This window comes from Echiichthys vipera (genome assembly GCF_963691815.1).
Source record: "Echiichthys vipera genome assembly, chromosome: 7".
In the NCBI taxonomy this organism is placed as follows: domain Eukaryota; kingdom Metazoa; phylum Chordata; class Actinopteri; order Perciformes; family Trachinidae; genus Echiichthys; species Echiichthys vipera.
Window position 1 is genome coordinate 18783630 of NC_139832.1, and position 25281 is coordinate 18808910.

General features: G+C 39.2%; 3 protein-coding genes across 4 annotated transcripts; 1 reads left to right on the forward strand and 2 right to left on the reverse strand.

The window, feature by feature from the left end:
* Window positions 1-462: 462 nt before the first annotated feature.
* rspry1 (ring finger and SPRY domain containing 1) lies at window positions 463-15147 on the reverse strand. Of its 2 annotated transcripts, none has more exons than XM_083917352.1 (15): window positions 15041-15147; window positions 13669-14283; window positions 12229-12281; window positions 10026-10138; window positions 8908-9034; window positions 8381-8439; window positions 6515-6581; window positions 5869-6000; window positions 5621-5736; window positions 5303-5446; window positions 5099-5210; window positions 4717-4819; window positions 4352-4504; window positions 3062-3166; window positions 463-2866 (listed from the first exon to the last, which is right to left on the reverse strand). In XM_083917352.1, the coding sequence occupies exons 2-15, from the start codon at window positions 14064-14066 to the stop codon at window positions 2770-2772; spliced, it is 1779 nt and encodes a 592-aa protein (XP_083773478.1). In that variant the 5' UTR covers window positions 14067-14283; window positions 15041-15147; the 3' UTR covers window positions 463-2769. The 2 variants fall into 2 exon arrangements, with proteins under 2 accessions (XP_083773478.1, XP_083773479.1); XM_083917353.1 differs by lacking the exon at window positions 15041-15147 and adding an exon at window positions 14725-14845.
* A 2529-nt stretch (window positions 15148-17676) lies between these two features.
* anapc13 (anaphase promoting complex subunit 13) lies at window positions 17677-20654 on the forward strand. The gene is made up of 2 exons (XM_083916982.1): window positions 17677-18019; window positions 19528-20654. Exons 1-2 carry the CDS (start codon window positions 17921-17923, stop codon window positions 19651-19653), a joined length of 225 nt encoding a protein of 74 aa, XP_083773108.1. The 5' UTR covers window positions 17677-17920; the 3' UTR covers window positions 19654-20654.
* Window positions 20655-20694: 40 nt separating this feature from the next.
* LOC310949507 (lathosterol oxidase-like) lies at window positions 20695-23126 on the reverse strand (the record flags this gene model as incomplete). Its single annotated transcript, XM_083916981.1, has 5 exons — window positions 20695-20969; window positions 21184-21312; window positions 21547-21647; window positions 22631-22763; window positions 22917-23126. 5 exons carry the CDS (start codon window positions 23124-23126, stop codon window positions 20700-20702), a joined length of 843 nt encoding a protein of 280 aa, XP_083773107.1. The 3' UTR covers window positions 20695-20699.
* Between the last annotated feature and the right edge of the window lie 2155 nt (window positions 23127-25281).

The window sequence follows — 25281 nt, forward strand, 5'->3', positions numbered from 1 at the left end:
TGTATGTGCCCTGTGATAGACTGGCGTCCTGTCCAGGGTGTACCCCGCCTCACGCCCGGTGTCAGCTGGGATCGGCTTCAGCCCCCCGCGACCCCGACAGGGACAAGAGGTTGAAGATGAATGAATGAATGAACAGTGGGGACTGGGCTCAGAAGAGCAGTCTTATTACACAAGTACATTTAATTATTACCGGATGTTTCCTGTCATTCTTCAAAAACATTTTGGTACCTTGGTTGTGATCAACTGTTATTTCAAGAATGATCTGTGTAAATAAAAGCATATGAAGATCTACACATTTCGTTTTACTCACATGTCGAGAGGCCAAGAGTAGACCGTAAAGCCTGTTTTAATCATTGTTATCACTTGTGTTTTTGAGAAGATTTGAGATATAAACACCACTCAAGTCATACAAGAACAAATCACATGAACATACATTTATTACAAATATCACAATCCAGGAAACAATAATTCTTCAATCACACCTTTGGGAACTCTTGACATTCCTTTATAGGTGTTTTAAATACAACCCACAAGATATTCTTTACAATCCTGAACTCCATCTCCAACTGGAGACAAACGTATAATTTCTCTCACCTGCATGTACAGTATAGGGGTGGTCGAGGAAATGCAAGATTATAGTAAACAGTGACCATACCAGTCTTTTTCCGTATTAAGAGATGCATGTTACCTTTCAGAAATCATTCCACTATAATCAGAATGATTTGACAGATCCTGTTCATGCAATTTGATGGAGTAGTAACTTTACTTAATAATTTGACCAAAATAAATGCAAACTCATTCATTGTGATAATTTGTCATTGTACTTTTTTTTTCTTTTAAATGTACAAATAGAATGTTTCTTGAATCCGAATTTCATATTTTGCCACCTGTTTCCAAACTATAAATGTCATTCGGTCAACCCAGAGATGGAGTAAGTAAAGTCTGGACAGAAAGACGAGAGAGCGCATGAGGTCCTTAAAAAAAGGAGACACAGGGGGTACAGATGGAGAAAAAGAGAGCGGAGGGATGTGCTGTTATATTAACCACAAAGAGAGAAACCACATTTTACTTAGTCTGAAAGATACACTGGAAGATACTCTTCCAGTCTGACAAACGTATTTTCACAAGCTCAATTCTGTGTAGGCTGTGATTTTTTTTTTTTTTAGCAATTTAAACATAAATACACATTTGTTTACTGCACTGGAGCCCACTCTCTCGCTGTGTTCCGGGTAGTGTCTTTGCTAATTAATGTCAAGTATTTCACTGCCAAATTAGACCCAACGCGACATCATCTTAAGAACAACCCTGTGATATTTAGCAAACTGATAGGAGGAAAAACAATTGACTTTTACATTTCACATTTGTTTTAAGCCATTTACTGATCCGCTATTACAACACTGTCAATCAACAAAACCTGTTGTACTGCCCAACCGAGTTCCGACGTTCACCATCATTTATAATACAAAATTAAATCACATTTTCAGGATTGAAAATAGTCGTCCTTATACAGACACGTTCGTTTGGAAAATTAAGACATATTTGCTGCATTTACCGGCGCCACATTACAAGTTGTTGCCAAGTTGTTAGCATCAATCAAGCAATCCCAGATAAATGGTGGTGGTGGATATTCAGTTGTATACTTGCCCCTAACTGGCTCTTCAGACAAAAGCAGTTATGATTGGGGAGAAAATGTGATTTCCTTTGCATATTAACTTTCTGTAACTTATCATCTCTAAATGTGTTGTGTCTGTGTTGTTAAATACATGACAGACGGAGGAAATATCAACATCTGAGCAAAGACAAAGCGCAAAAAGCAGCAGGGTCATCCATGGTTAAAATGAATTTTTCCAGTTTTAAAACAAGAATTTTGTCACTCATGTTATCTGCCGCGTGACAGCTTTTAACATTTGCTTTTGGAAACTGAATCTGAAAACTGACCTCTTGTATTATTCTGCAACTTAAAAGCTTTCTGACATCAAGACTCAAATCTGGTATTTTATACAAAGGGGTTTATTTTTCCAACGGCAAAGCCTAAAGTGGTGATCAGTACAGAGAGTGAAGCTGACCAAAGGATAGGTGTTTGTATACCCTTGAGAAAAGAGAATGAAAATGCTACCTCGAGAACACCATCATTCGTAAATCTCTACCCAAAAATATGAAATGAGATTCATCTGAAATTTATCTGTACCTTGGGTTAAATACTGTACTACAGGCTGTGCTCTTTTCTGTTACCCAGCCCTTACAGATATGCAGATGTTTGCATGATGATGATGATGGGATTAAATAGTAGCAGCCTCTGGGCTGAAAGCGCAGTGGGATCCTCATATCATAGAACAGATGTCCGATAACTACGCACAGGCTTGTAGATGGGAGGTTGGTTCCGTCTGTAGTCTTGTTGTCAATTGTTTATGCTCCTCACTTCTGCTCTTTTTGTCTCAAATACACACTGTTAGTACGGTAGAAATTTGACAATTCTTGGCCCGGTTTCTGCAGTGAGTTGTCAGAAGGATACAAAAGAGGAGATGTAGGTAAACGGGTGAAAGCTCCTTGGGATCCAGCTGTGGTTAATTTCCCCCCCTCTTATCTCCTCCTTTTCTTCTCTTCACACCTCCATCGCTGCCTTCTCTTACCAGAAGTCACAGTCCCGGTACCATCACAACATTGTGTCACCGTCCTCGCAGCCCTACTGGGTGAGAGGGGATTTGACAAGGATGACGCTGCTGTAGGGCTTGTGTGTCTCTCCATATTGGAGAAGGGGCAGGAGGTTTGTCAGGAGACGTGTGCAATGAGTCTGACGCGGTTCTGGATGTCCTGGCGGCACAGGGGGCACGTCTCTAACTGTAAGGCACACTCCATACAAATACCACTGGAGGAAGACATTGAAATAGAAAATGTTAAAAGAAAATTGGCTGGGTTATTAGTCCAACATAAAACTTAATATGACATGCTACTATCAAGGATACTCTATTCAGATACTTTTGACTTACAATATATTTATTTTAACATTTTGTATAATTCGGGACTTTCAAGCACTGTTTGTTCACACCAGATTTGCACATACCCATGTCCACAGGGCCGCAGCTCTGTGTCAGCCATGACGTCACAACACAGTGTGCAGCAGTTGTCTCTGATGCTAACCTGCTTTAGTAAGGCCAGACGGCGGTGTCTGTGAAACATGCACACAAGAGCAGATTTCCATTTACAGACATGTATTCAAGGCTGTTTTCTTCCGTGTATAATGATGATAACTTGACACTGCAGATGAACATGATGCGCTGTACAAGTCTAAATGAATCATATTACACATCCGACAACAGCCGTTAGAGGTCTGCTGTGTGAAAGTTGGCCAACAGGTCATGCTGCAGATGTTGGTGGCAAAGGCAGAAATGAGTGACCTCATAACGTTCAGTTAAGATGTGGGTTGGCTAGCCACTTGATTCATTATTTTTTATATTGTTACTTATTACACAGTTCTTCACAGAGTTTACTCTAATACTCTAGATAAAACTCAACATGTGAATACCTTTTCAAGTTACTTTTTTGTTTGTGTCAATAACAAGTTCAAACCCCTGCAATAGTTCTTTTCTTTGTCAAGATTATAATGTTCAGTTTTTGTGTCAGCGGTTGATCAGCTACGGTAATGTTCAACAAGATCTGATAATTTTAAGCTTTATTACAGGCTGGTAGATCTTTCTTTCAAATGGCAGACATCTTGTTAAACTAGTAATAGGTGCATTTCATTTTGATGTTCTAATGTGAGTGTATTGTGGATGCTGGGTCATTGCAAAGATTTACTGGAAATGCCAAATTGAATAGATCCATTACTAAGTGCCTGCCGTGTTTCATCTTATAACATTATACTCTAAAGGTGATAAACGGCCATCTCTTGAATAAATATGGCTGTTGGATATTGCCATATCTAGTTGGTGTTAATAAAGTCCTTTAAATAGCCATTACATTAACAAAAAGGCCAAAGAGCTGCTTTAATGTGGCAAAAATAAATAAATAAGTGATGAAAACACTCTATGTACACTGGAGAAACCCCAAAAGATGAGTCATGATTGTATAATGCCATACCACGCACTGGACGCTATGTGCAAACAAATGATTCACTAGTTAGAGAACAGTTGGGTAAGACAACAGATTGCATACTACCGCTCCGAAGTCTATTGCCCTTAAAATCACTTTAAAGGGGCGGCCGGTGGCTGAGTAGTCAGAGCAGCGGGCGTAGTTTCGACTCCGACCTGGGCCCTTTGCTGCATGCCCCCCATTTCCTATCTAATAAAGGCTTGGAAAACTGCCATAAAATTAATCTTTAAAAATCACTTTAAAGACCATCTTCATTTGTTACCTGGGTAGGATGATCTTTTCACTGGGCAGCAGTGAAGCGAAATCGTTGAAGGTGCTGAACTTGACAGAGGGTGGATGACGGAAAGGCTTGGCCCCAAAGTTAAACTCACACTGCTGGTATGACATGAAGCTAGCTGCTGCGAAAAAGCCGGACCTGACAGACACAGAATGGAAGGAAAGATCGGGGTTAATTCGAGAAAAGGGAAATACACAGGAAAGAAGGAAGGAAGGAGGGAAAATAGGAAGGAGAGAAAGAGTGGAACGAAGTGTATGAGGGAGAACTACCATTGAAATTGCAGTCACAGAACAAAAAAAAAACTAAAAAAAGCGACAGATATTCAGGAGGTGAGATATATGTGGACTTACGTGGCTGAGGAGAAGACCTGTTTCTCTGGCGGCAGCTGATGTCCGTTCAGATAGAAGATCATCTGCTTCTTGCTTAGGTCCAACAGGAAGCCGATGGCATCTCCTAAACAGGCCACAGACGCAGAAGAATAAAATCTTGTCACACTGTTATTACTATTATCTGGTACTCAATGTGGGAGGTAAATCAGAGCCTGAATGCTGGCAGTGACAGCAGGGCGTGGGTGATACAAAACCCAAAACACTCTTAAGACAATAAAAACAATAAAGCAATTTTTAAAACACCAAGTCTGACATGTTAAGTGTGGTGTCCCCTCTCTTTTACCGTTGAGACAGACAACAAACTTTCTTAGTAGTCCTAAGCCTCTATGTGTTTAGTACATACCCTCCTTCCAGCAGGGGTGAGAGTGAGGTTTGCTGCGAGCATTGTACCAGATGAGCTGCCTGCAGCCATCATATGCACATGAGTATTCATCGTCTCCTATCCCATAACCCTCCTGCAGCACACAAATACAAAATGCTAAATTGCATGACTGTAGAAAAACAGAAAGTGGAAAAGCTGAACAGTACAGACACTGAAGATCAGTACATGGTTGAGGAACTTGCTGTCTTTGGTGGCCCATCCAATTTGCATCACGCCTGATGTAATGACCGTAACCTCGTAGTACCAAACACCTGAATCTACACAGAATGTACAACGTACACTCTCAAAGGACGAGGCATCACATCGTGCCTGAGGAGGGGAGCAAAAAAAAGAAAGAGAGAAACATCCATAAACCATTTATATCAGGATAATTAATATAAAAGTATTCAACTCTCAATGTTGGAGAAGGCCTATGTAGCTGGTCACATGTACATCCACGAGTTCTGCCATGTGGCTTTGCTCATAGAACAAACACACACACACCTCTAGTCCAGTGGGGGAGATCTTTAGGTACTCGCTGACATCGTTGCTGTTGAGCATGGCATTGATATTTGAGAGGTTGACCTTCTCGTACGTGAACTGACGACCATCCTTTAGGACTGGAAGGAGGATGATGGAGGAAACACATCACATTTCTTTCTTCACTGGCTCACACACACAAATACACAAATAAAGTGATTGTGATGTGATCCTACACAAACATACAATGCTGAATATATGGGGCTACTCACACAGGTTGTCGAGGCTCCACTGGGAGCAGAATCCGACCTGCCTCTTCAGGTAGTCAGGATGCTCTGCCCACGACTCCAGGACAGCGAGTCTTTTGCTGATACACGACTCAGACACCGTCAGTTTGTTCTCACCTGCAGGCAAGAAGATGCACCAGACGTATGTTAAAATAATCTGTCAGAGATGAAAGTGACTTGAGTAAAATGTGTTTACTTATGTAGGAGAGGCAATGTTAGGATTGAATGTAAAGACTAGTCAAGATACTGTTTAAAAAATAAATAAATAAAGCCACAAGTGGAGAGTTTAAGTTTAGAGTATTAAAAATGTTTCTGCAACACAATATGGCTTTATCAACCAATAAGCAGTTCATATATTGGAAATAAACAGGAGAAACTACTGAAGATCAGCACATCCGTGTCACATCCTCACAGCATAATTTAATATAACATGCGAATGCAAACAAGGGAAGAAGTAGAAAGCAGAAGTTGAGACACAGGGCATGTCTGCGTTGTCATGGCAATGGTAGCCTATTGGCTCATCCCGCTGAGGTCACTATCTGTCTCATCTAGTTGAGGTCACTAGTTTTCACCCGTCTCATCATGAATCAGCAATATGAACTGGCCATAAAAATACAGCGAGTAAACCTACTGGTCTGGGAGAACTTCTCCAAAGCGATGAGAGCAAACAGCATGACAGTTGGGTGGGCCTCAGAGCTCTGGAAGGAGATTTACAGAAAAGAAAAAATCTTTTCTGGTTATTTTGACCGTGAGCACATTTTCTTTCATGTAAACATACAAAGGTTGTCAAAAGTATCGATACTTTGATACTTCCGCGATGCCAGAAGTTTAGAGCAATACAATCTGTTAATTACACATTTGATAGTATCAAAAGTACCAAAGCTATTAAAAAATTGATCTGCAATCAGATTTTCAAAAGTATTATCCTATTTTGTGTGCATTGGACTTTTTTTTCTTTGTGCCATGGTATCGAAAGAGGTGTTGAGTATCGCTTTTTATGCTAGTATTGTTATCCCATATAACTTCTTTTTTTATACTTTTTAAAATATTTTTTCCACAAAACAAAACAACAATAGAGACACAACAATACATAATAGAACAGATAGTTGCTGACATATTCATTGACACAATAGTTTACTGGTGGAATTACAGCACGTTATTTCACTACAGAGCAAAAAACATCTTATGATGACACAAACACAGTCCGTACTTCTCCAGCATAGACCTCTTTCCATTCCAACTTGGGCATTATAAAATATCTTGTCAAATTTTGCCAGCAGAATTGTCTCCATACACCTGAACTGGTGGAGGCAGACTACACAGAGCACATACTCAACCAGTCGTCTTCAGAAATAACAAATCCACTTTCCTTCTCTCATTTTAATCTAATCTTATTTGTGGACTGTTTCTTAGTGGATTGCATGTTTGAGTATATTTTTGAAACAAGTTTCCTATTGTCCTTATTTTTTATACATATCAATAAAGATATCCATTATGTTGGTATCACTTTGGTTGCTAGCCTTTATCTCATTATTCAAACAGGCCCGGGTTTGTAAGCCCATGTAACTTCTTATCAATTTACAGTGAGCATGTCAAGACCAAACAAACAAAGGTGGCTGAGAGTTTTCCAACTGACATGTCACAATTTCACTTGATTTTATTGACTGCGAAACCTTCACTCTGTCTTCCTTCCAGCATAAACTCTAAAAAGATCATTACCATGTAGGGATGGGAATTAGTAAGATTTTATTGATACGAATGTTGGTATTTATTCTGTTTATCTGTCGGATTCTTTAACGATTTCTGAGCAAAAGAAGTAGGCCTACAGAGGTTTTCAGCATAAACACAACTAAACTGAACACAGTGTGATATGGGAGAATAGTACAGCTTTCTTTTTTATTTAGGTTTTTAGGAAATTAAAATTCTGTGGTGCTAATGTTATAATGCCTCACTTTATTGTTTTTTGTTGGATCAGCATGAACCACTTGGCAGTGAATTGACAGTTGACTTCTGAATAACAAAACCATTTGAGAAGTTTTAAAAGAGTGATATAACAACAGAAACTCTTGGTTGGACTTAAAATGATTTTGAAAATGCCTTCCAGTTCCACAAATCTGGAAGTCATTTGTAAAAACTACCAACCTGGCATCTGACATGGTTGGACCTCTTGAACCTCTCATCATACAGTATGTTCATTTGACACATATGGATGTCTTAACGTTTAATATTTGAATAGCATGCAGCAGGATACAAAAGCATTGCTTTTGTAGACAAATAAAATACAAGCAACCTAATGCTACACAAATGTAATCATAGTCATGCAGACTGCCACCACAAGAGAGAGAGAGTGTGTGTGTGTGTGTGTGTGTGTGTGTGTGTGTGTGTGTGTGTGTGTGTGTGTGTGTGTGTGTGTGTGTGTGTGTGTGTGTGTGTGTGTGTGTGTGTGTGTGTGTGTGTGTGTGTGTGTGTGTGTGTTTGTGTGTTTGTGTTTTCTCACCAGGCTCTCTAGAAGGTACTCAAGGGTGCCAGGGCTCAACAATCCAATGCTAGCCGGACCTGAAAAGAGAAATTAACAATAATGGTGTTATTAATTCAATAACACAAGAAATGGATGTTTAAACAACAGTGCTCTGAATGTAACTGGGTATTCCTGAATTTGAGAGGAGCTATCCATGATTCAAAGAATACTGAGTGATTGAGCTAGGATACTCTTGTCTTATCATTTAATACACCTCCCAACTGCACATTAAGACATGAAAAACAGCATCCATGACTGTCTTACTCTGGTTAAATAACAAAAATAAAACCTACCCCTTTACAATAGGATTAGGAATTCAGCATTAATTAATGTAAAGATGCTTGACTGATTAACATGCAGACTTTCCTTCCTGTGATCAGTCTTTCCCAGTGAGCTTGAACGTTTACAAGTTCATAGCAGTCAGATAGCACACCAATGAATGCAGTGCAGAGAAAGACTATTGACTCAAGGATTAAGAATATCACACATGGAAATGTGAACTGTACCAGCCAGTTTCTCTGCCAGACATCCCAGGACAGCTGTGGTGTTTCTGTGTTTAGCAGGGTTTAGAGCGTCCTGTCGTGCTACAGCCGAACTCAGACTCAACATGTCAGACAGTTTCTGGAGCGCATCCTGGAGAGGAGACGGAGCAGTTACTCTAATGAAAGTCACATACACTCAGTTTCTACCAAATTATCCAAAAGTTGAACATGATGGAGATGAAAATATAAAGTCTTTAGTCACAATGTTCCAAAATCCAAATGATTGTGCACACATGCTATTGGTAATGCTAGTGGCGAAACAGCTGTGATTCTCTACTTGTTCATTTGTTAACAGGGACACAGTGTCACTGATGTAGCCGGAACCAGCATCAGACAATATCATGCAACTGCTGAGCTGCAGTGGCAGCAGTTTCATACTTGCAGTTTGAGTCCAGCTAGTGCTACTTATATCCACCACCTGCAGGGAAGGGTGTTATGAGGGACATTTTTATTTTTACTTTTTATAGCTGCTGTGTGTTTAAAGCTTTACATTTTAAACCTACAACATATGTTTTGTTAGGGGGTGCATATTTCTGTTGAATACTGCAAAGAGTACAGAGTTCATACTGTTCAGAGTGCCATAGTATGTCCTTTGTCCTCGGGTTACTTTAGACTGGGAGGCAGGGGGTCCTAACCAGATTTTACTTGTCCAAAGGGAAAAAAGGAGGTGGTGCGGGACAGAAGGGGTGGAAAGCAGAGGCCAAATGAGAACAATACATGTGATGAAGTAACAAGCTAGTTCATTGAAGTGTAAAAAATAAAAAAATAAAAAATAAAAAAAAGAATTGGACCACAACAATTCACTCACCATGGGGGGCAGAGTTTCTAGCCATGTCCCAGTGAACATACAAAAACAAAATCACCAAAATACAGACAAAGTCATAGGAAAGAGGAAGACAAATTCTGACAAGAGCTGCAGTCGCAAACAGAGGGGCCAGGGCTCGGTCAGTTTTGAGATTGCATCTTTCCAACTCATGCTTGGAAAGGTTTGGGGTAAGAAATTTCTACCTTATCGATAATTTTATTTCAATGTTATTATCCCAAATTATTGTCTCTGTCATGCTCAGACATGAGTCACTTACCTTGGTGGGTAGGGGACACTCATCCAACAGAAGGGTTATCACTGCAGGGCCAAGTGGATCGTCCAATGGGATCACTCGAATCAGAGACTGGACAACCTCTAGCCAACCGTCATCTGAGATAGAAGAGAGGAAAAGATTGATTTGAGACTCAAGTGACTGAATTTATCTGACTATTCATATATTTTTCCTCCTGGTCCATTTTTCTTTACTCGTCTCTGTGTTGCTTATGTTCTTTCATTATAATAACACACACTTAATGTAAAACACAGGAAATGTCATTATCAGTCCTAATGAAACCACATAATTGAACTGTACTGAGACAGGCCCCTGAATTATGAGTATCAGATACAGCATAAGTATGAAAATCCATTTCCTGTCCATTGGATGCCTCCATAAGGAACTCTCTCACCCCAACACTCATCACTGTGATCACTTATGGAAGCCCCAGCCAACTGGCTGCTGAATAATGTAACAGCATGGCACATGTCAAACAAAGTGGCTTGCTGCTAGGCAGCCTTCAAGGTTCAGTATCTGTAAGCTAATACCCCAACTTGGATGTTGTCAAACCTCGCACCACCACGCCATCTCAGCATCAAACAAACACAATGTGCAAACACAACAATTCGTAGACTTCTGCACACGCACACACACACACACACACACACACACACACACACACACACACACACACACACACACACACACACACACACACACACACACACACACACACACACACACACACACACACACACACACACACACACACACACACACACACACACACACACACACACACACACACACACACACACACACACACACACACACACACACACACACACACACACACACACACACACACACACACACACACACACACACACACACACACACACACACACAGCATGAGAGCATCATTCACCATATACACAAGAAAGAATGCGAAAATAAACCAAAAAAACACAAAGTCCAAATAAGAATCAGACCGGTTATTGAAACTAGAACACAGAAACGTCATTATATTTTATCCACTTATCAATCTGCAACATTCAAAAAAGAAGAAGATTTTAGGGCTGGACTTGAATATTCAACTACTGTCTTCGGAAATTCGTTCATTTGTAGGTATTAAGTTAGCAAAAGTTAGAAAAACAAGTCAATGTTATCAGTTCAACTTTTTTTCCAATATACACAATGCTCCAAAAAAATTATATGAACACTTAATCGTCACAGTATAACACAGAGTCATTTAAACTTAAAGAATATCAATCGGTCCATTTAGGTAGCACAAGTGATTATGAATCACTTTCACCGACCACGGTGCAAATTAAAGTGACAACAGGTGCGATGGAGAGGCAAAAACAGGAAAACACCCCAAAAGTGGAAAAGGTATAACCAGTGTTAACATCACTGTGTAACTTTTGATTATGTGTCTTCCCAGGTGATGTTGCGCCCCCCTGGGAGTATTGGAAAAAAGCTGAGGCAGCAATATTATAGCATTGTTATAAACAGCAGGCAGGTGATGTTGCAGCTCCCTTCACTCAAACCATCTTCTTAATTTGGGATTTGTGCGTTTGGTCCAACAACAGAACACACCTCAACCCAAACCAAATGTTTTTACGAGACTTGCTTTTCAACAACACATTTCAATTACCGAAATACAGTATATCATGTATATATCGTGGACACTCCCTAGAAGGCTAAATAGGAATAATGGCCACTGAGCAGAGGAAGAACACTGCAACTGTCTGCTGCTTACAAAGCTACTGTAATATCACTTACTCAGCAGTTCTCAAAAACAGCCTGCCAGCTCGGCCCGAGGGGGATGGGACAGCATATTCGGAAGGGACAAATTCCCAGGACTCCTCACCAGTCAGTACATATAATAAGTCCCCTGGAAAATATGTGGCTGTACAGCTACAGTCTAATGGACAGTTTCATTTCAACCTGAAGACACCTGAAGAATTGTGGACAACTCAGAGTCCACCAAGAAATAGTTATGTCAGTTGAGGCAACATTAGCCACCTCGTCAAATGAATGATTGTCAGGAGAGCTAGCTTTTCCCATTTTATAACCTCTGATCGTCTCATTTCAAACACATGAAAAGTAATTTTGTATCACGTTACTTAGTATAGTATGTACCAGCTATTAACTAGACAGAGTGTGTTAGTTGTGTGTTAATTGTGTATTTTATTTTCCTTACCTGTCTCTGCCATCTCGTGCAAAGTGATCATGGAGTAAGGGGGCTCTTGGTCACTGAAAAACAAAAGTTTCGACAGACTGTGATAACAGCCGGTTTCTCGCATATACATATACAATCCAATACTTTGTGATATATGTGTATATTTATGCACATACTTTAAACAAATGGAGGTGGTGCTTCTGAGTAAGAATTTTTAAATAGCAAGTAGATCTCAAGTCTTTGTGACTGTATCTGAAAGATTATAAAGAAATTATTTACACCTTTGTGCGTTCCTATGATTGCATTAATGGCCATTGGACGGTAATGTTATCCCATAGATGGAGAGGTTAAGGCAAGCGTAAAAGATTCACTTCAGTAGATCTTGTTTTTGATAACGATGCTATTACTGCTGCCTGTCGTGGCTCGTCCAAAGCTGAAAACTTTTGTTTTGACAGCCATAACTTCAGCCAACTTGATCCTCAGATTCCTTACTCAAATAAGTAATACTAGCATCTCACTGATCTAAGTGAAAAAATATTTTCTATATAAATATGTAGTGGTTTAATGGTGTTCTGAGCAGAGAATGAAGTCACTCTTCCTCTGTTTGAGTTGTAATCTGAGTTTCTCTGTTTGTTTGTTTTGATAGTCGGTCTGGACGCTTGTATATTTATATATCAATTGAAAGACAAAGAATGGGATCAAGAAGATCCAAATCTGCCGAGCTTACGCTGTTAGTAAATATGCTAGTACACCTAAGCTGCTTTTCCGCTGAGCTTGTGTGTGGCCAGAATCGCGGCCATTGTCACTTTCGGTCTTATATCCGGCCTCGGTAGAGATATATAAGACCAGTTTCCAGGTGACTATGGCCCACCAATTACCTGTTACTAAACACCCATAGGCCATGCAGCAATTACCTGGCTTTGGGCAGAGAGTAGTGATAGACCATTAATATTATTTTGAGATAAATAAAGGATTGTGTTACAGTGCTCTTACAGAACTGATGTAAGAGTCATGCATCTGTCAGGCAGAGAGCCACATATGCTTTGTAAAATGTTGACAAAAATAATGAAAGAAATGTAATGGTGACACATCACCAGAGGTATTATGTAAAATGTTATTCTCAGAGTTTGCTCAACACAATTATTAAACATATGTAACAGAAAAAGGGTTCATTATTATTCAGTTTATTTAAGACAAAAATCAAGTTTGCTATGAATTCTTGAGGATTTGTAAATTATTTATCAACTGTTTGGCTTAATGTTTGGTAAAAAGGATGACAATTTTGTTTCTCTTTTGTACTTAATTGTTAATGAAATGGGATAAATAGCCAATACTTATGCTAGTGGGGATCCTAATATAGAAAAAAATAACTGCACTTAAATGAATATATATATAGTTTAAACTGGACAGACCATTTTGACTCTTCTTTTGATTCAATGTCATTACTCTTATTAGACTTACTTGTCTACAAGTGTCCTGATGACAGCCAATGTGTCCAGCACCAGGCCATCCACATTCTGCTTCTTTCGTCTTGGCTCATGGGGCCCTCGCCCTCGGCGTGGCGGCCTGACCGGGTCCCTGGGACGACTGCTCCGCGCCTCTCCAGCATCAACACCTACACCTGTACCGTGATCCGCCCGCCTAACTTGTCCCCGGGTCTCCCTTGACGACCCATGGTGATTATCCTCCAAGTCACTGTCCTCCCGGCACACACAGCTGTTACCCATGGTTCCAGTGCTGGAGACTGCACTGGCAAGGGTCTCCCAGAATGGAGAAAGGGAGTTTGAGGAGGAAAGGAAGAGCAGAACCTGTGCAAGGCTCCTGCAAGCACAAAAAGTGATCCAGGTGGCTACTATCATATCATTTGGAGAGCTTGGTTATGGGGTATTCTTGTCCCAGTGGGCTGGGTGGGGTCAGCGTGAATGATCATACTGTTGCCAAGCAGAGATGTGGGATTGGTTTGGGAGTAATAATGGCTGGTTAAATTGACCAAGAGGGGTCAAGTGATTCAAAAAACTCTGCACATCTTCAGATAGCCCAAAGCTCAGATCCAGTTCTCATCCAGGGTTTGCATGACTGTAGAAGCAACACAAACAAAACAGAAAAAGTGAAATTCTGCCCCTAAGTAAAGTCTACCAGAGCAGTATGTTGAACAGCTGAACATGTTCTGCCAGCAGCAAATCGTATTACTAACTGAGATTACATACCCCATGATATATGTGTCAGACCTGAAATAAATAAGTTTGTGGAAAACTAGAAAGAAAATCAACATTGTGCCATTTAGATGTTAATCTCTCAAGCAAAAGTAGCTACTGTACGATGTCTACCGGTTTCAAACTGGAGCTGTGCTGTTCAAATAGAAAGCCACAGTACAGCAACAACGACGTCATCATGTGCTAAATTACTAAGACATTATAGTATTGTTGACAAATAACACATTCAGTTAGCTGGCTAGCAAGCTAGCCACCCACCAAGCAGGCACTGTAACATTATCAAGTCTTAGAAACTTATACTTACAATTTCATTCGTAAACTATATTAGTTAAATATTGGCCAAACGTATACATACGTTGCTACCGGTTGAAAAACAGCAGAATTCAAATCAAGTCGACCCAGACCTAAGTAGTTGAAACAGATAGCTAACTAGCCAGCTACGTGTTGTTGTAGCTAAGCAGCTAGCTGTTAGCCCGGTTAGCTGCTCACTCCTCTGATCCAAACTACACAAGTAAGCTAACATGAGCAGCATCGGACAACGCGTGGTGCTAAAACGCCGGTGAATACATAGATAAGTATAAAGGCAAATTCACATGACCCGTCTATATTCCTCAACACACCTTTGCTTGACTCTAAAACAGCACATTAATAGGACGGTCCGTTAATACGTCGTATACATTTGAACGACGCTACACCGCTAACTGTTAGCTGTTTGCTAAGTTCCGTAGCATTCTCAGCTAAAAGGTTTGTCAGCATCAGCTGTGGCTGCGGAGGCGCGGCTGATGGAGGAGGAGGAGGGAGGAACACCGCCAACATACAGAAAAGACCTGGGGCCCCCTTTTTGTAAAATAAAGATATTCTTCTTCTGCTGCTTCTTCTTCTTTTTCTTCTTCTTCTTCTCATAAAATCTCCCTTCCTCCCTTTCTCTCATTACCCAGGATGTATTATTAATCCTACTAAATCTATCTACAAATGTTTTTGTATTATTATTTTGTGTATTACATTATATACTATATTGATTTGTGACATAATAATGGATAATAAAACAAGTTATTCAAATATAAATCGCATCAGATAAAAATGCACAGTAAAGCATAAACTAGTTTTTTACGACCGTGCCAACACAAACAATTCAAACAACTATGCTTCTCCAATGAACTTGGATAAATCGGTATGTCAAGTAGAATAGTTCCATTGCAAAGTTCAACCATGAAATACATTGAATCATGAGTAATATTCGAGTCTATACGGTAATCTATACTAGGCATATCATTGATGTTGTAGAACTAGGGATCAAGATATTTAAATTCTCAGGTAAATCTGCACTGTGTCACTGAATGGTAAACAAAAAAAAGAATGGGAATCAGTTTATTGGTTGCCAAAAGGTCACATTTATTAACACTAAATTAGGGTATTAATATGGAGAATACGACAGAGGAGAGGTTAACTGCATGTGTCATGGCCAAGGTCCATATCGTCAATTTTATATAGAATATACCGTATATAAAAATATATAAATATATAAAAAGCATCCAAAGTATGCAGTGTAACAAATATGACATACCAGAACAAAATAGTATCTAATTTTGTTCTTTCCCTACAGTCAGGGAATAAACACTGAATTCACTAATTTTATGTATTTAAGAAGTGGCTGATGAATATCCTCACAGGCTCTGACCTATTAACATACCTAACATAGGGTTGTAGATCATTATCAAAGCAAACATTGCATAGACATTCATTTTCTATTAACACTGATTAATTTAGTAGTAGTAGTATTCTAATCCTAAGACTTCTCACAAATTAAAAATACCATAAAATTAAAGATCTTACATGAAGTTAATCATGCCTTTAGATGGTGTGTTGTAAATTGGGACAATCATACACCCTGCTTCGGTCTAGGGCAGTATTGAAAGAGTTGTCACGATACATCCCACTCTTTCCCAGGTCTTCAGAGAATCTTTGGGACTTAGGATGGAAAGTACATGGAGAGGCTTCAAAGGTTGGACAGAGACGACCATAGTCACTGGAAGTGGTCTTGTAGAATAGATTCTGGGGTTTTGCCCTCAGCACTGGCAGTACATCTTTAACTGCTGCAGTCATCATGCAGGAGAAAACTGGGTTTCCAGGGTTGGCACATGCTTTTGTATGTTCTTCCTGCTGTTCTTGAGAAGCTGACATTATTGCAGTGCCTGGAGAAAAAAAAACTTGTATCAGAATTCACAAACTTCAGCAGGGTACAAGAAGAACCAGGCTCATTTTGGAAAGATGTGATGCAGAGGTGGGCCTGCTGTTGTTTATTTACACATTACCAGCATAAGGTCAAAGATATGAAATACTGAGAATGAAAAAAAAAAGTTTATAAGAGAAAAATTTGATAATTCTTTACAAAGTAATTTACAAAGATAACATTTACACGCACATAACTTCTCACATTGGATGTTAAAAAACACTTTCACATAAACTCGCATTATAGCCTAAACAAAAAGCTATTTTTTCTGTTTGAGTATCCGTTTTAAAAGTAAAGCCTACTAACAATTTAATAGAGTTACCTTCAAATGCGGCAAACCAACATAACAATTTGCGATGTGTGTCAGAGCACAGCGCGACGTCTGGTTACCATGGAAACCACAAACATTAGGTGGGATAGCAACAGCCCCTCCTGGTGGGACGGCCGGGAAGGAAACTGATCTTTCAACCCCGTCGGTTTACATTTATATAAAATATAGAACACAATTCACTTTTATGGAGCCTGTAACTAACTCATTTAACTGCCTAAAATCGACAATGTTATATTATTATCCTTCACATTATTATTAGATTGTGAATTTATCGGTTATTTAGCTTTTTTTTTTAATTGAATAGGTTTTTATACAAACATTACTTTTCTTACATGTTCCAGTACCAAACATGTATTTATATAATAATAATAATAATAATAATAATAATAATAATAATAATAATAATAATGATAATAATAATAATAATAATAATGATAACATAAATGAAAATGTACAAAGACATTATAACATAGAAACAAGAATGAAGAATAAGAAAAACAAAAACACATGGGTCTGCTAAACTACGGGAGTAAATTTGAAAATGCCTATTAATCTAATTGTTTTTGCGAATTTATTGTTTATTTATTATTGTTTCCATCGCGGTCAAATGGTTATTTAGCTAATACGGTATTTCCCCAGCACGTGAATGCATCATTGGTGAACGTCATCACCAAGCGTCAGCTGTTTACGTTTACTGCTTTGCTCAAACCAACAGCGGCTGACTGAACCCCATGGTATTCAATTCCTGCAGATTACAGACTGTGTTTAACCGTGTGTTACTGCTACTTTCTTACCGTACCTGGTGTATGTGTGAGGAAAGCAGTGGAGCAAATAGTCTCCTGATCTCTTCACCCTGTGCCACAGCGTGTTGGCTGAGTGTTGCACTTAGCTTGAGGCTAATTCAGTCAGAGCAGCGAGACCCGGAGTTCTGCTCAGAGCATGGACAGTGAAATCCAACGAGATGGGAGAGTCCTGGATCTCACTGATGATGCCTGGAGGGAAGACAAACTGCCTTATGAAGATGTCACCATCCCTCTGGTAAATGCTGTGACTTAACACACAGATAAATGTGCAATAACTTACTGTAACACTGACGTCTCTGCACCGTCACCCACCACCTCCCATCCTGTTGATTTTCATATGCTTGTGCAATGTGTGTATGGACAATATTTGTATTGTGTGTATAGTGTATATTCGCTGGAGATCAAAATAAGAGAACAAATTATCAATGCTTGATTTATAAATAATAATACAATACTGTTATTTTTATTGTGTAGAATTAGATAGAATAACCGCTTTGACTGTAGCACTGCTGTCCTAGCATGTTTTTCTTTAAATAACAGAGGCACTTCAACAAAAACCTTTATTTTGTGAAAAACGCATTGAGCAAAATTAGACAACAGTAACCATTGTGTCAGAAGAGAAGATTTAACAATGTTTGTTTAGGGCTATAGGATTCAAAAAAGGAATGAATTTTGCTCCCTTTTTTTCACAAATAAAAGTATTTTGTTGAAGTGCCTTGGTTATTTATAAAATAACATGCTAGTACAGCAGTGGTATAGCCACAGCAGTTATTGAATCAAATTCTAAACAATAAAAAATAACAGCATTTCAGAATAAATTAAGTATTTATAATTTATTCTCAAATTTTGATCTCCACTGTATGTAATCTCTTTTTTCTTATTTTTTCATCATTGTCGTTGTTGTCTCTATTCTTCAGTGTACCTCCTTTTATTTTTATTTTAAAAGTCTTAATCGACATTTGGAACAAAGTTTTGGTTTTCATGTAGGAGGACATCAAATATAATTGATTCCGCTTATGTGGAAGTTTATTAATGCCAGTACAGTTTAGGTGTAGTGAGCACAAAACAAACCCAATAATCTGTAATGTTTATCGGTTTGTTGGGAATGACAGGTTTTGACTATAAGAATCCAGATATTGTTTTTAAGTGGGTGTGACAGTTGTTCAGCAGCGGAGATCATGATGAGGGCACTACCTAACATTTACTCTTTAGCACAATGCAGTACAGTGTTTTAGGGAAATTACAAATCTGATGAAGCACACTAGAAAGCAGCCTCAAGTTTTGTATGTTCAAATAGGGTCACACATCTCCTTAGGTGAAATCCAGTGCAGTTTGATCTGCAAGGAGCTTTGTCGATGGTGAGAAAAGGAAGCTCTACTTTCTTGCTCAGATCTAGTGCCAGTATTCCTCTTCTAGGCTCAAAACATGTATGACACTTGCAATTCTGGCCTTACAGTCATAAGTTCTACTGCACTTATAAATTTGCCCCTGCAAGCTCTCAAATGTGGACATATTACTTATCAGATTGCATTGTACATGTGTAGTAGTTGTGTCAAGAATGAACAAGTTCCTGCCTAAACATCTGACAGAAAATATTCCTATTCTTTTTTTTTTTTTAAGGTTCATCATTTGCTTCTCTCAAATTTTCTGTTGATGTTGTCTTGACACCATCATACTTGATATGAAGTAGAGTGAATTGCTTCGTCTTTTTCACGGCATCTCGTCTCCCCTCTTCTCTGTCAGAGTGAATTGCCTGAGGCTGAGCAGGACAATGGAGGCTCAACAGAGTCTGTGAAAGAACAGGAGATGAAGTGGACAGACCTCGCCCTGCAGAGCCTGCATGAAAATACACCGAGCACTGGAAGCTAAAAGACTCATCTGTAATAGGACTGCAGGATAGAAATATGTTTTTTGTTTTTTCAATTTATGTATCAAACATGTATTTTGCATTGGTAATGGGTTTATATTAAGTCTTTATAAATGGGAAATATAAAATAACAGTTTTGTTACAACATAAATGGGAAAGAGTCACATCCAATAGTCCCGCCTCTGTCATCTTTAAAGTTTTTATTTTAATTTCTGTTGAATCCAGAAAGTGAGGAGGACTGCGGACATTCACACAAATACTGTGTGCTCTGTGTAGTCTTTGCTTGTGTCAGTTAACTTTGCATCACTCCTGTTATAAAGTATAAAAACATTGGCCACATTTTATGAAGTTGTGACCATAAATCAGAGCATCATGTATGAATACAGTCCTGGACTGGACGTAATAAGACACACGTTTTCACTTGTCAGAATCCAACTATTTTCTCATGGTTATCAAACAAAACCCACAAAATCTTCTAGCAAATTGATAGATTGTTTAAAACAGCTCATTTTGAGTTCAAGGAGTGAAGGAATGGCACCTAATATGTAAATTCTAGTTTCCTTAGATTTTTATACAAGATCTTTGTTAAGATTTGAACACACACTCACACCAAAATTGATTTACTTTGATCAAAGGAATGGTCAAAGCTACTGAAATACTGGAAAGAAAAACCCTGATATAAATCCTACAAACTTTCATGAATGTTAAGCATTGAGGTGTTGTTTTAACTTTATAGTCATTTGAAGGCTGTAGTTGGTTTACATGGCTTAGACTTCAACTTAGGTGGTTTTTATTCACTGTCGTACACTGCAGTACAGTCTTTTTTCCATCTTATCTCTCTCTAATCTCTCTTTTTGTATGCAGAAATATTTCAGGAAAACATAATTCCCTCCAAACCTGCTGCATTTACACAACTCTGCTTAGAGCCTCTGGTGGCTGGTTTTGCATCGGATGCAATCGTCTCTTGCGTAATGACCCAAGTTGAGTATCTCTAGGAACCTCCCTGAGAGGTTTAATCCAGAAAATAAAATCCTGACTAACTCCATTATCACTGTGTGTGTTCAGCCTCTGCCATGAGCTTGCTAATGTGGTCACATGGCCCTTTCTGCAGTAGGGCTGAGGGGTGTCGGTAGGAGCCCCCCAGACGATCCCAGAGCGTAAAGTATTGTCCGTAGTTGTAGTTGAAGAAGAGATGATGGTCTACGTGGTGAGCAGCACCATTGATCAGACATAACAGGGGGCCAGGGATGCGGTAGTCTCCATCGTGTATGGAAATGGTCCAGATGTTGACAAAGACAAATAATGAGAGGTAAACTGCCTGTAATGTAATTATCCCAAACATTTTACAGTTAGTGTCAATAAAGTACTTTGTTTATTTTTTACACTACTTCTCAAGCAAAGGTTGCCACACAGCTAGAACTGAAATATTTCAAAAGTTTCTAACATTATTGTGAAATATGCAGTGAAGCTTATGTAGTCTGAATTTGCAATACTGTCAATAGCTAACAGGAAAATGTTAAAGAAGACACCACCTTATGGAGGGGGAAGATGAATGGGTAGACATGATAGGGTAAGCTCTGCAGGAAGCCGTCGAGTGGGTGGAAGGCATGGCTGGCAAAAGGCGTAGGGATCTTGAATATATGGTGCTGCTTATGTAAGTGCTAAGGGGGGGAAACACAAATAGTAAATATTAGGACTTTTATTGGTAAATACACCAGACACATAAGGTACACAAAACAATACAGTGAGTGCATGGATGCAGATACATTTTTAAAAGACTAATTAAAAAAAAGCTTAGCTAAATCATCATGTCCTCTCCAATTCATGGTTTATGGTTTATATATAATTATTGTTCAGAGCAGCGTTAAACAAGTCATAGACATGCATGCGCTTACCTTGTAAATGCTCTTATGGTGCATGGAACGGTGTATCCAGTAGATACACATGTCAGTAAAGAACAAGAAACTAGCAATGCTCAGGAATACCCCAGACCAGCCTGAAACAGAAACATCCCAGTAGATTCAGATTCAGAGCCAGACAACCTTATTGATCCAGAAAAAGGCAATTTGTTTGTAGCTTACCCAGTCCATGAACAACACCGAAACTCACAGGCATGGTACAGAGAAACAGGTTAACAAGGGAGTAAGGAGCAGCGGTAGTAAACCATTACAGTTCATAACCGGGTTAAAGAGAATGGTCATTTTAAAATGACTGCTCACACGTCAATGCATAAACATACAGTAGCCAACATGTGCATGCACTCAACATTACACACATACAGTATCTACAGATATTATGTATATACACAAATAGAGAAGAGGACAAGAGAAATCACCCTTTAACAAAGGCAGGTAGAGCACAGTCATGATCTGAAGAAGAACCAATAAGGCAGTGTCATAAGAGATTTTCATAGCTGTTCTCTTGAGAAGACCTGCAGCTGTCTGTGTACTTAATAAAAAGCAGGGGGGACAGGACAAAACCCTGGGGTGAGCCTCTATTTGAGATCCCTGTGCTGGACATATGTCCATTTACCAGAACCTGCTGGATTCTGTCTCTTAAAAAAATATAAAAGCAACATCAAAAGCTGATCAGGTAAATTAAAATAAGAAGCAAGTCTCTCAATCGAAATATGAGGCTGCATCTTGTTAAAAGCTAAAGAGAAACCGGCGCATAAAAGTCTCACATGAGACGTGATTTTCTCATGGTGCTCATAATGTCAAGGATGTACAGTTTTGCATCATCCACACCTTTACCAGCTTGATAAGCAATTTGCAAAGACCATGTCTTCTTAAAGAAATGGTTGAAGGCCAATGGGTCTCATTAGAACTAATAATTTGATAATCTGTTTTAACAGCTGAGAAATATTTGATTGGTGGCTATTAACGGCTAACCTTTAGTCAGTTAATCAAATAACTTTCATTTAAATTTTGAGTTAAACCCTGACCTGGATTTTAATGTTTCAGTTAACTGTTGTCTCACCCAGAGAGGATTTGCTGATGTTGTCATAAAGTTTGCTGTTTCCCCTGATCTCCCAGAAGAAAAGGGCTACTGTGGGGAAGCTCATCCAGAAGAGGGAGACTGTTGATAGTTGAATCTCCTTTCTTACCTGGTTCTGTTGGATCAAAGACACAAAGTTAGGATAAGGGAGAATTTTCCTTTGGAATAGTTTCCAGGTCTGATGTTATCTTAAATAATAAAAACAGTCCCAGTTACTCATTTTTCACACCCCTTATTAATTGTTTGACCTTTAACTGGTCTACCAAACCTTGATAAACTGCGGATGTTTCATGAGCTTATGGTCAAACACGTAGTAGAAGTTAAGTGCTCCAAAGCCCAGGTAAATCAGCTCTGCTGCGAAGGTGGTCACCACCCACAGGCTGATTATCTGACGCAGAGCCCAGTCCTCGGGCCACGAGGTCGGGTAGACGTACGGAGTAAAGATATAATTGTCTGCATGGTTCAGCACGTGATCCATGGCCCAGTCTGTGAAGAGAGTAAAATGTACTGAATGATCCATCTTGAGCTTGACCACCATGAACAGAACAGACCAACAGCACAGTGAGGGAAGAGAACTGGATAGAATATCTTCAAAAAAACGTATGTGCACAGGTAGTTATTAGAATTGTGTGTTAAATAATGTTGTTGTTTCTTTGTGAATACTCTTGTAAATCTGGTTACTGAGTCCATGTTCTATATGCCAGAGCTGAATGTTTATACATCAAACATTTAAAATGAAATTCTCTTCCCATCCATCTCTTTTTCGCTGTTCTTTTCTAGATCTTTTCCATTGAGACTAACATGGCCAAGATAGGCAGCACACACACACACACACACACTCACACACACACACATTGCTACTGTACATGTAACAGCAACACAGAAAGAGGAAAAAACTTTGCATAGTAACAAGACAGATAAATTAAAGCATCATACCTGTACAAATAGCTGTCCTAATCCAACCCTACACACCTGGGCCATAAAAACATTCAAATACCACCCTCTATTAATACAACTGTATCCTACTTGTTAGTGAATGCATGTTACTGGACTTTTATGGCAAATGACACCGATACCCCTTCCCCCTGCTGCTGATGATTAGTCTTTAGCTTGTCATGTGCTCTGTTTAACATGATTAATTCTCTCAGACCCAATCAGACTATTCAACAGTGATTGGCCCACCTCTGTTGTGGAACTACCATGCCATGCAAATCAGTGTGAAAACAGGGAAGCTGTAAATAATAGCAGCTAAGCAGCCACATACAGGAGGAGTTCATGCAATGAGCAAAACTGCAAGGAATCTGCTCGTATAAAACAACTCTGTCCCAAAGTGGCATTAAGGAATCTCATGCAGGATATAGCTTTTCTCTCAGCAATGTAGTCGCCCAAATGATGTAGTTCTAGAAATGTCTCAACTTGACTTCTTTTTATACAGGCTAAATTATTTTTATTCTTGTTTATGATGGCTTAACTTTGTTTAATCCAAATGTATGATTGTGGAAACATCAACAGCATGCACTGTAACACAGCCTACACGTTTTACTGGCATTAATATAGCAGCATTACAATGATTCTGTGGGACTGTATGCAGGATCGTTGCCTTCACCCAAAACAAAATATATCATATAAACTATAAGCATTTTCTCTTTGTTGACAGATGTAATAACGGTAATCTCTTTGGTCACCCTAAGAAATTACAAAAAGCTGTTTCATGCTTTTCCAGGATTATTTTGTCAGGAAGAGCTCTTAGAGAGAGAGTTATTGTTGCTGAACTGACCTGCTTTAGGACACCAAAAGTCTGTGAATCTTCCTATTAGTGAACAAGTATTCCTTCCTCCACAGACAGCGGGTCCACCTGTATATGATTTGCGACTCAAAAGCATGTAGCCTAATGTAGCAAACTGTTTAGTGCTAGATGAGCCACGCTTTACTGATATGAATTTACCGGTAAGTATGGGGGAGGACGCAGGGAGACACATACCCGTCAGTCCTGGTGGAACAAGATCCCAGCATGCAAATAACAAGGAGCTCAGTGACAGTCGTGATCATTCAGTTAGATCTGCTCTTTTCAGAGTTTGACTTTCTGAACTTGTAAATAGGAGTTTTCAACCAATTCATTATGAATAAAAGTTAATGTCATCCCAAATAAAGGAATGTGACCTATCATAAAGTGATGTATTAGATTTATTCTATAACGTGTAAAATCATCTGATGTCTATATAAAGTGTCTATATTCAAATCCACAAGTCATCAGAAATGGCATTACAGCAATCGAAATCCCTTACAAGGGTGGGTGTGTCATTCTTTGCAATGTATATGCCCTGTCCAATGCTGGACTTTAGGATCAAATTCCCTCTGAACTGTGCCCTTTACACACACACCAAACACACACACACACACACCAAACAAACACACACACACACACACACTCAGGGGGAGGGGAAGAGAGAGGGCAAGGGGAGCTCTCAGATTAGAGGGATCTAACATTTTTAAATTTGATGACACAGAGACGACCCAACCGGTTGTCTCTATACCTCATCATTGGACTTGCAAGACTAGGGCTGATTTACAACAATAGGTGGCGTGTTGAGCCATTTTCAACCCATGAAATGCAGGTTTCTTACGAATTTGGT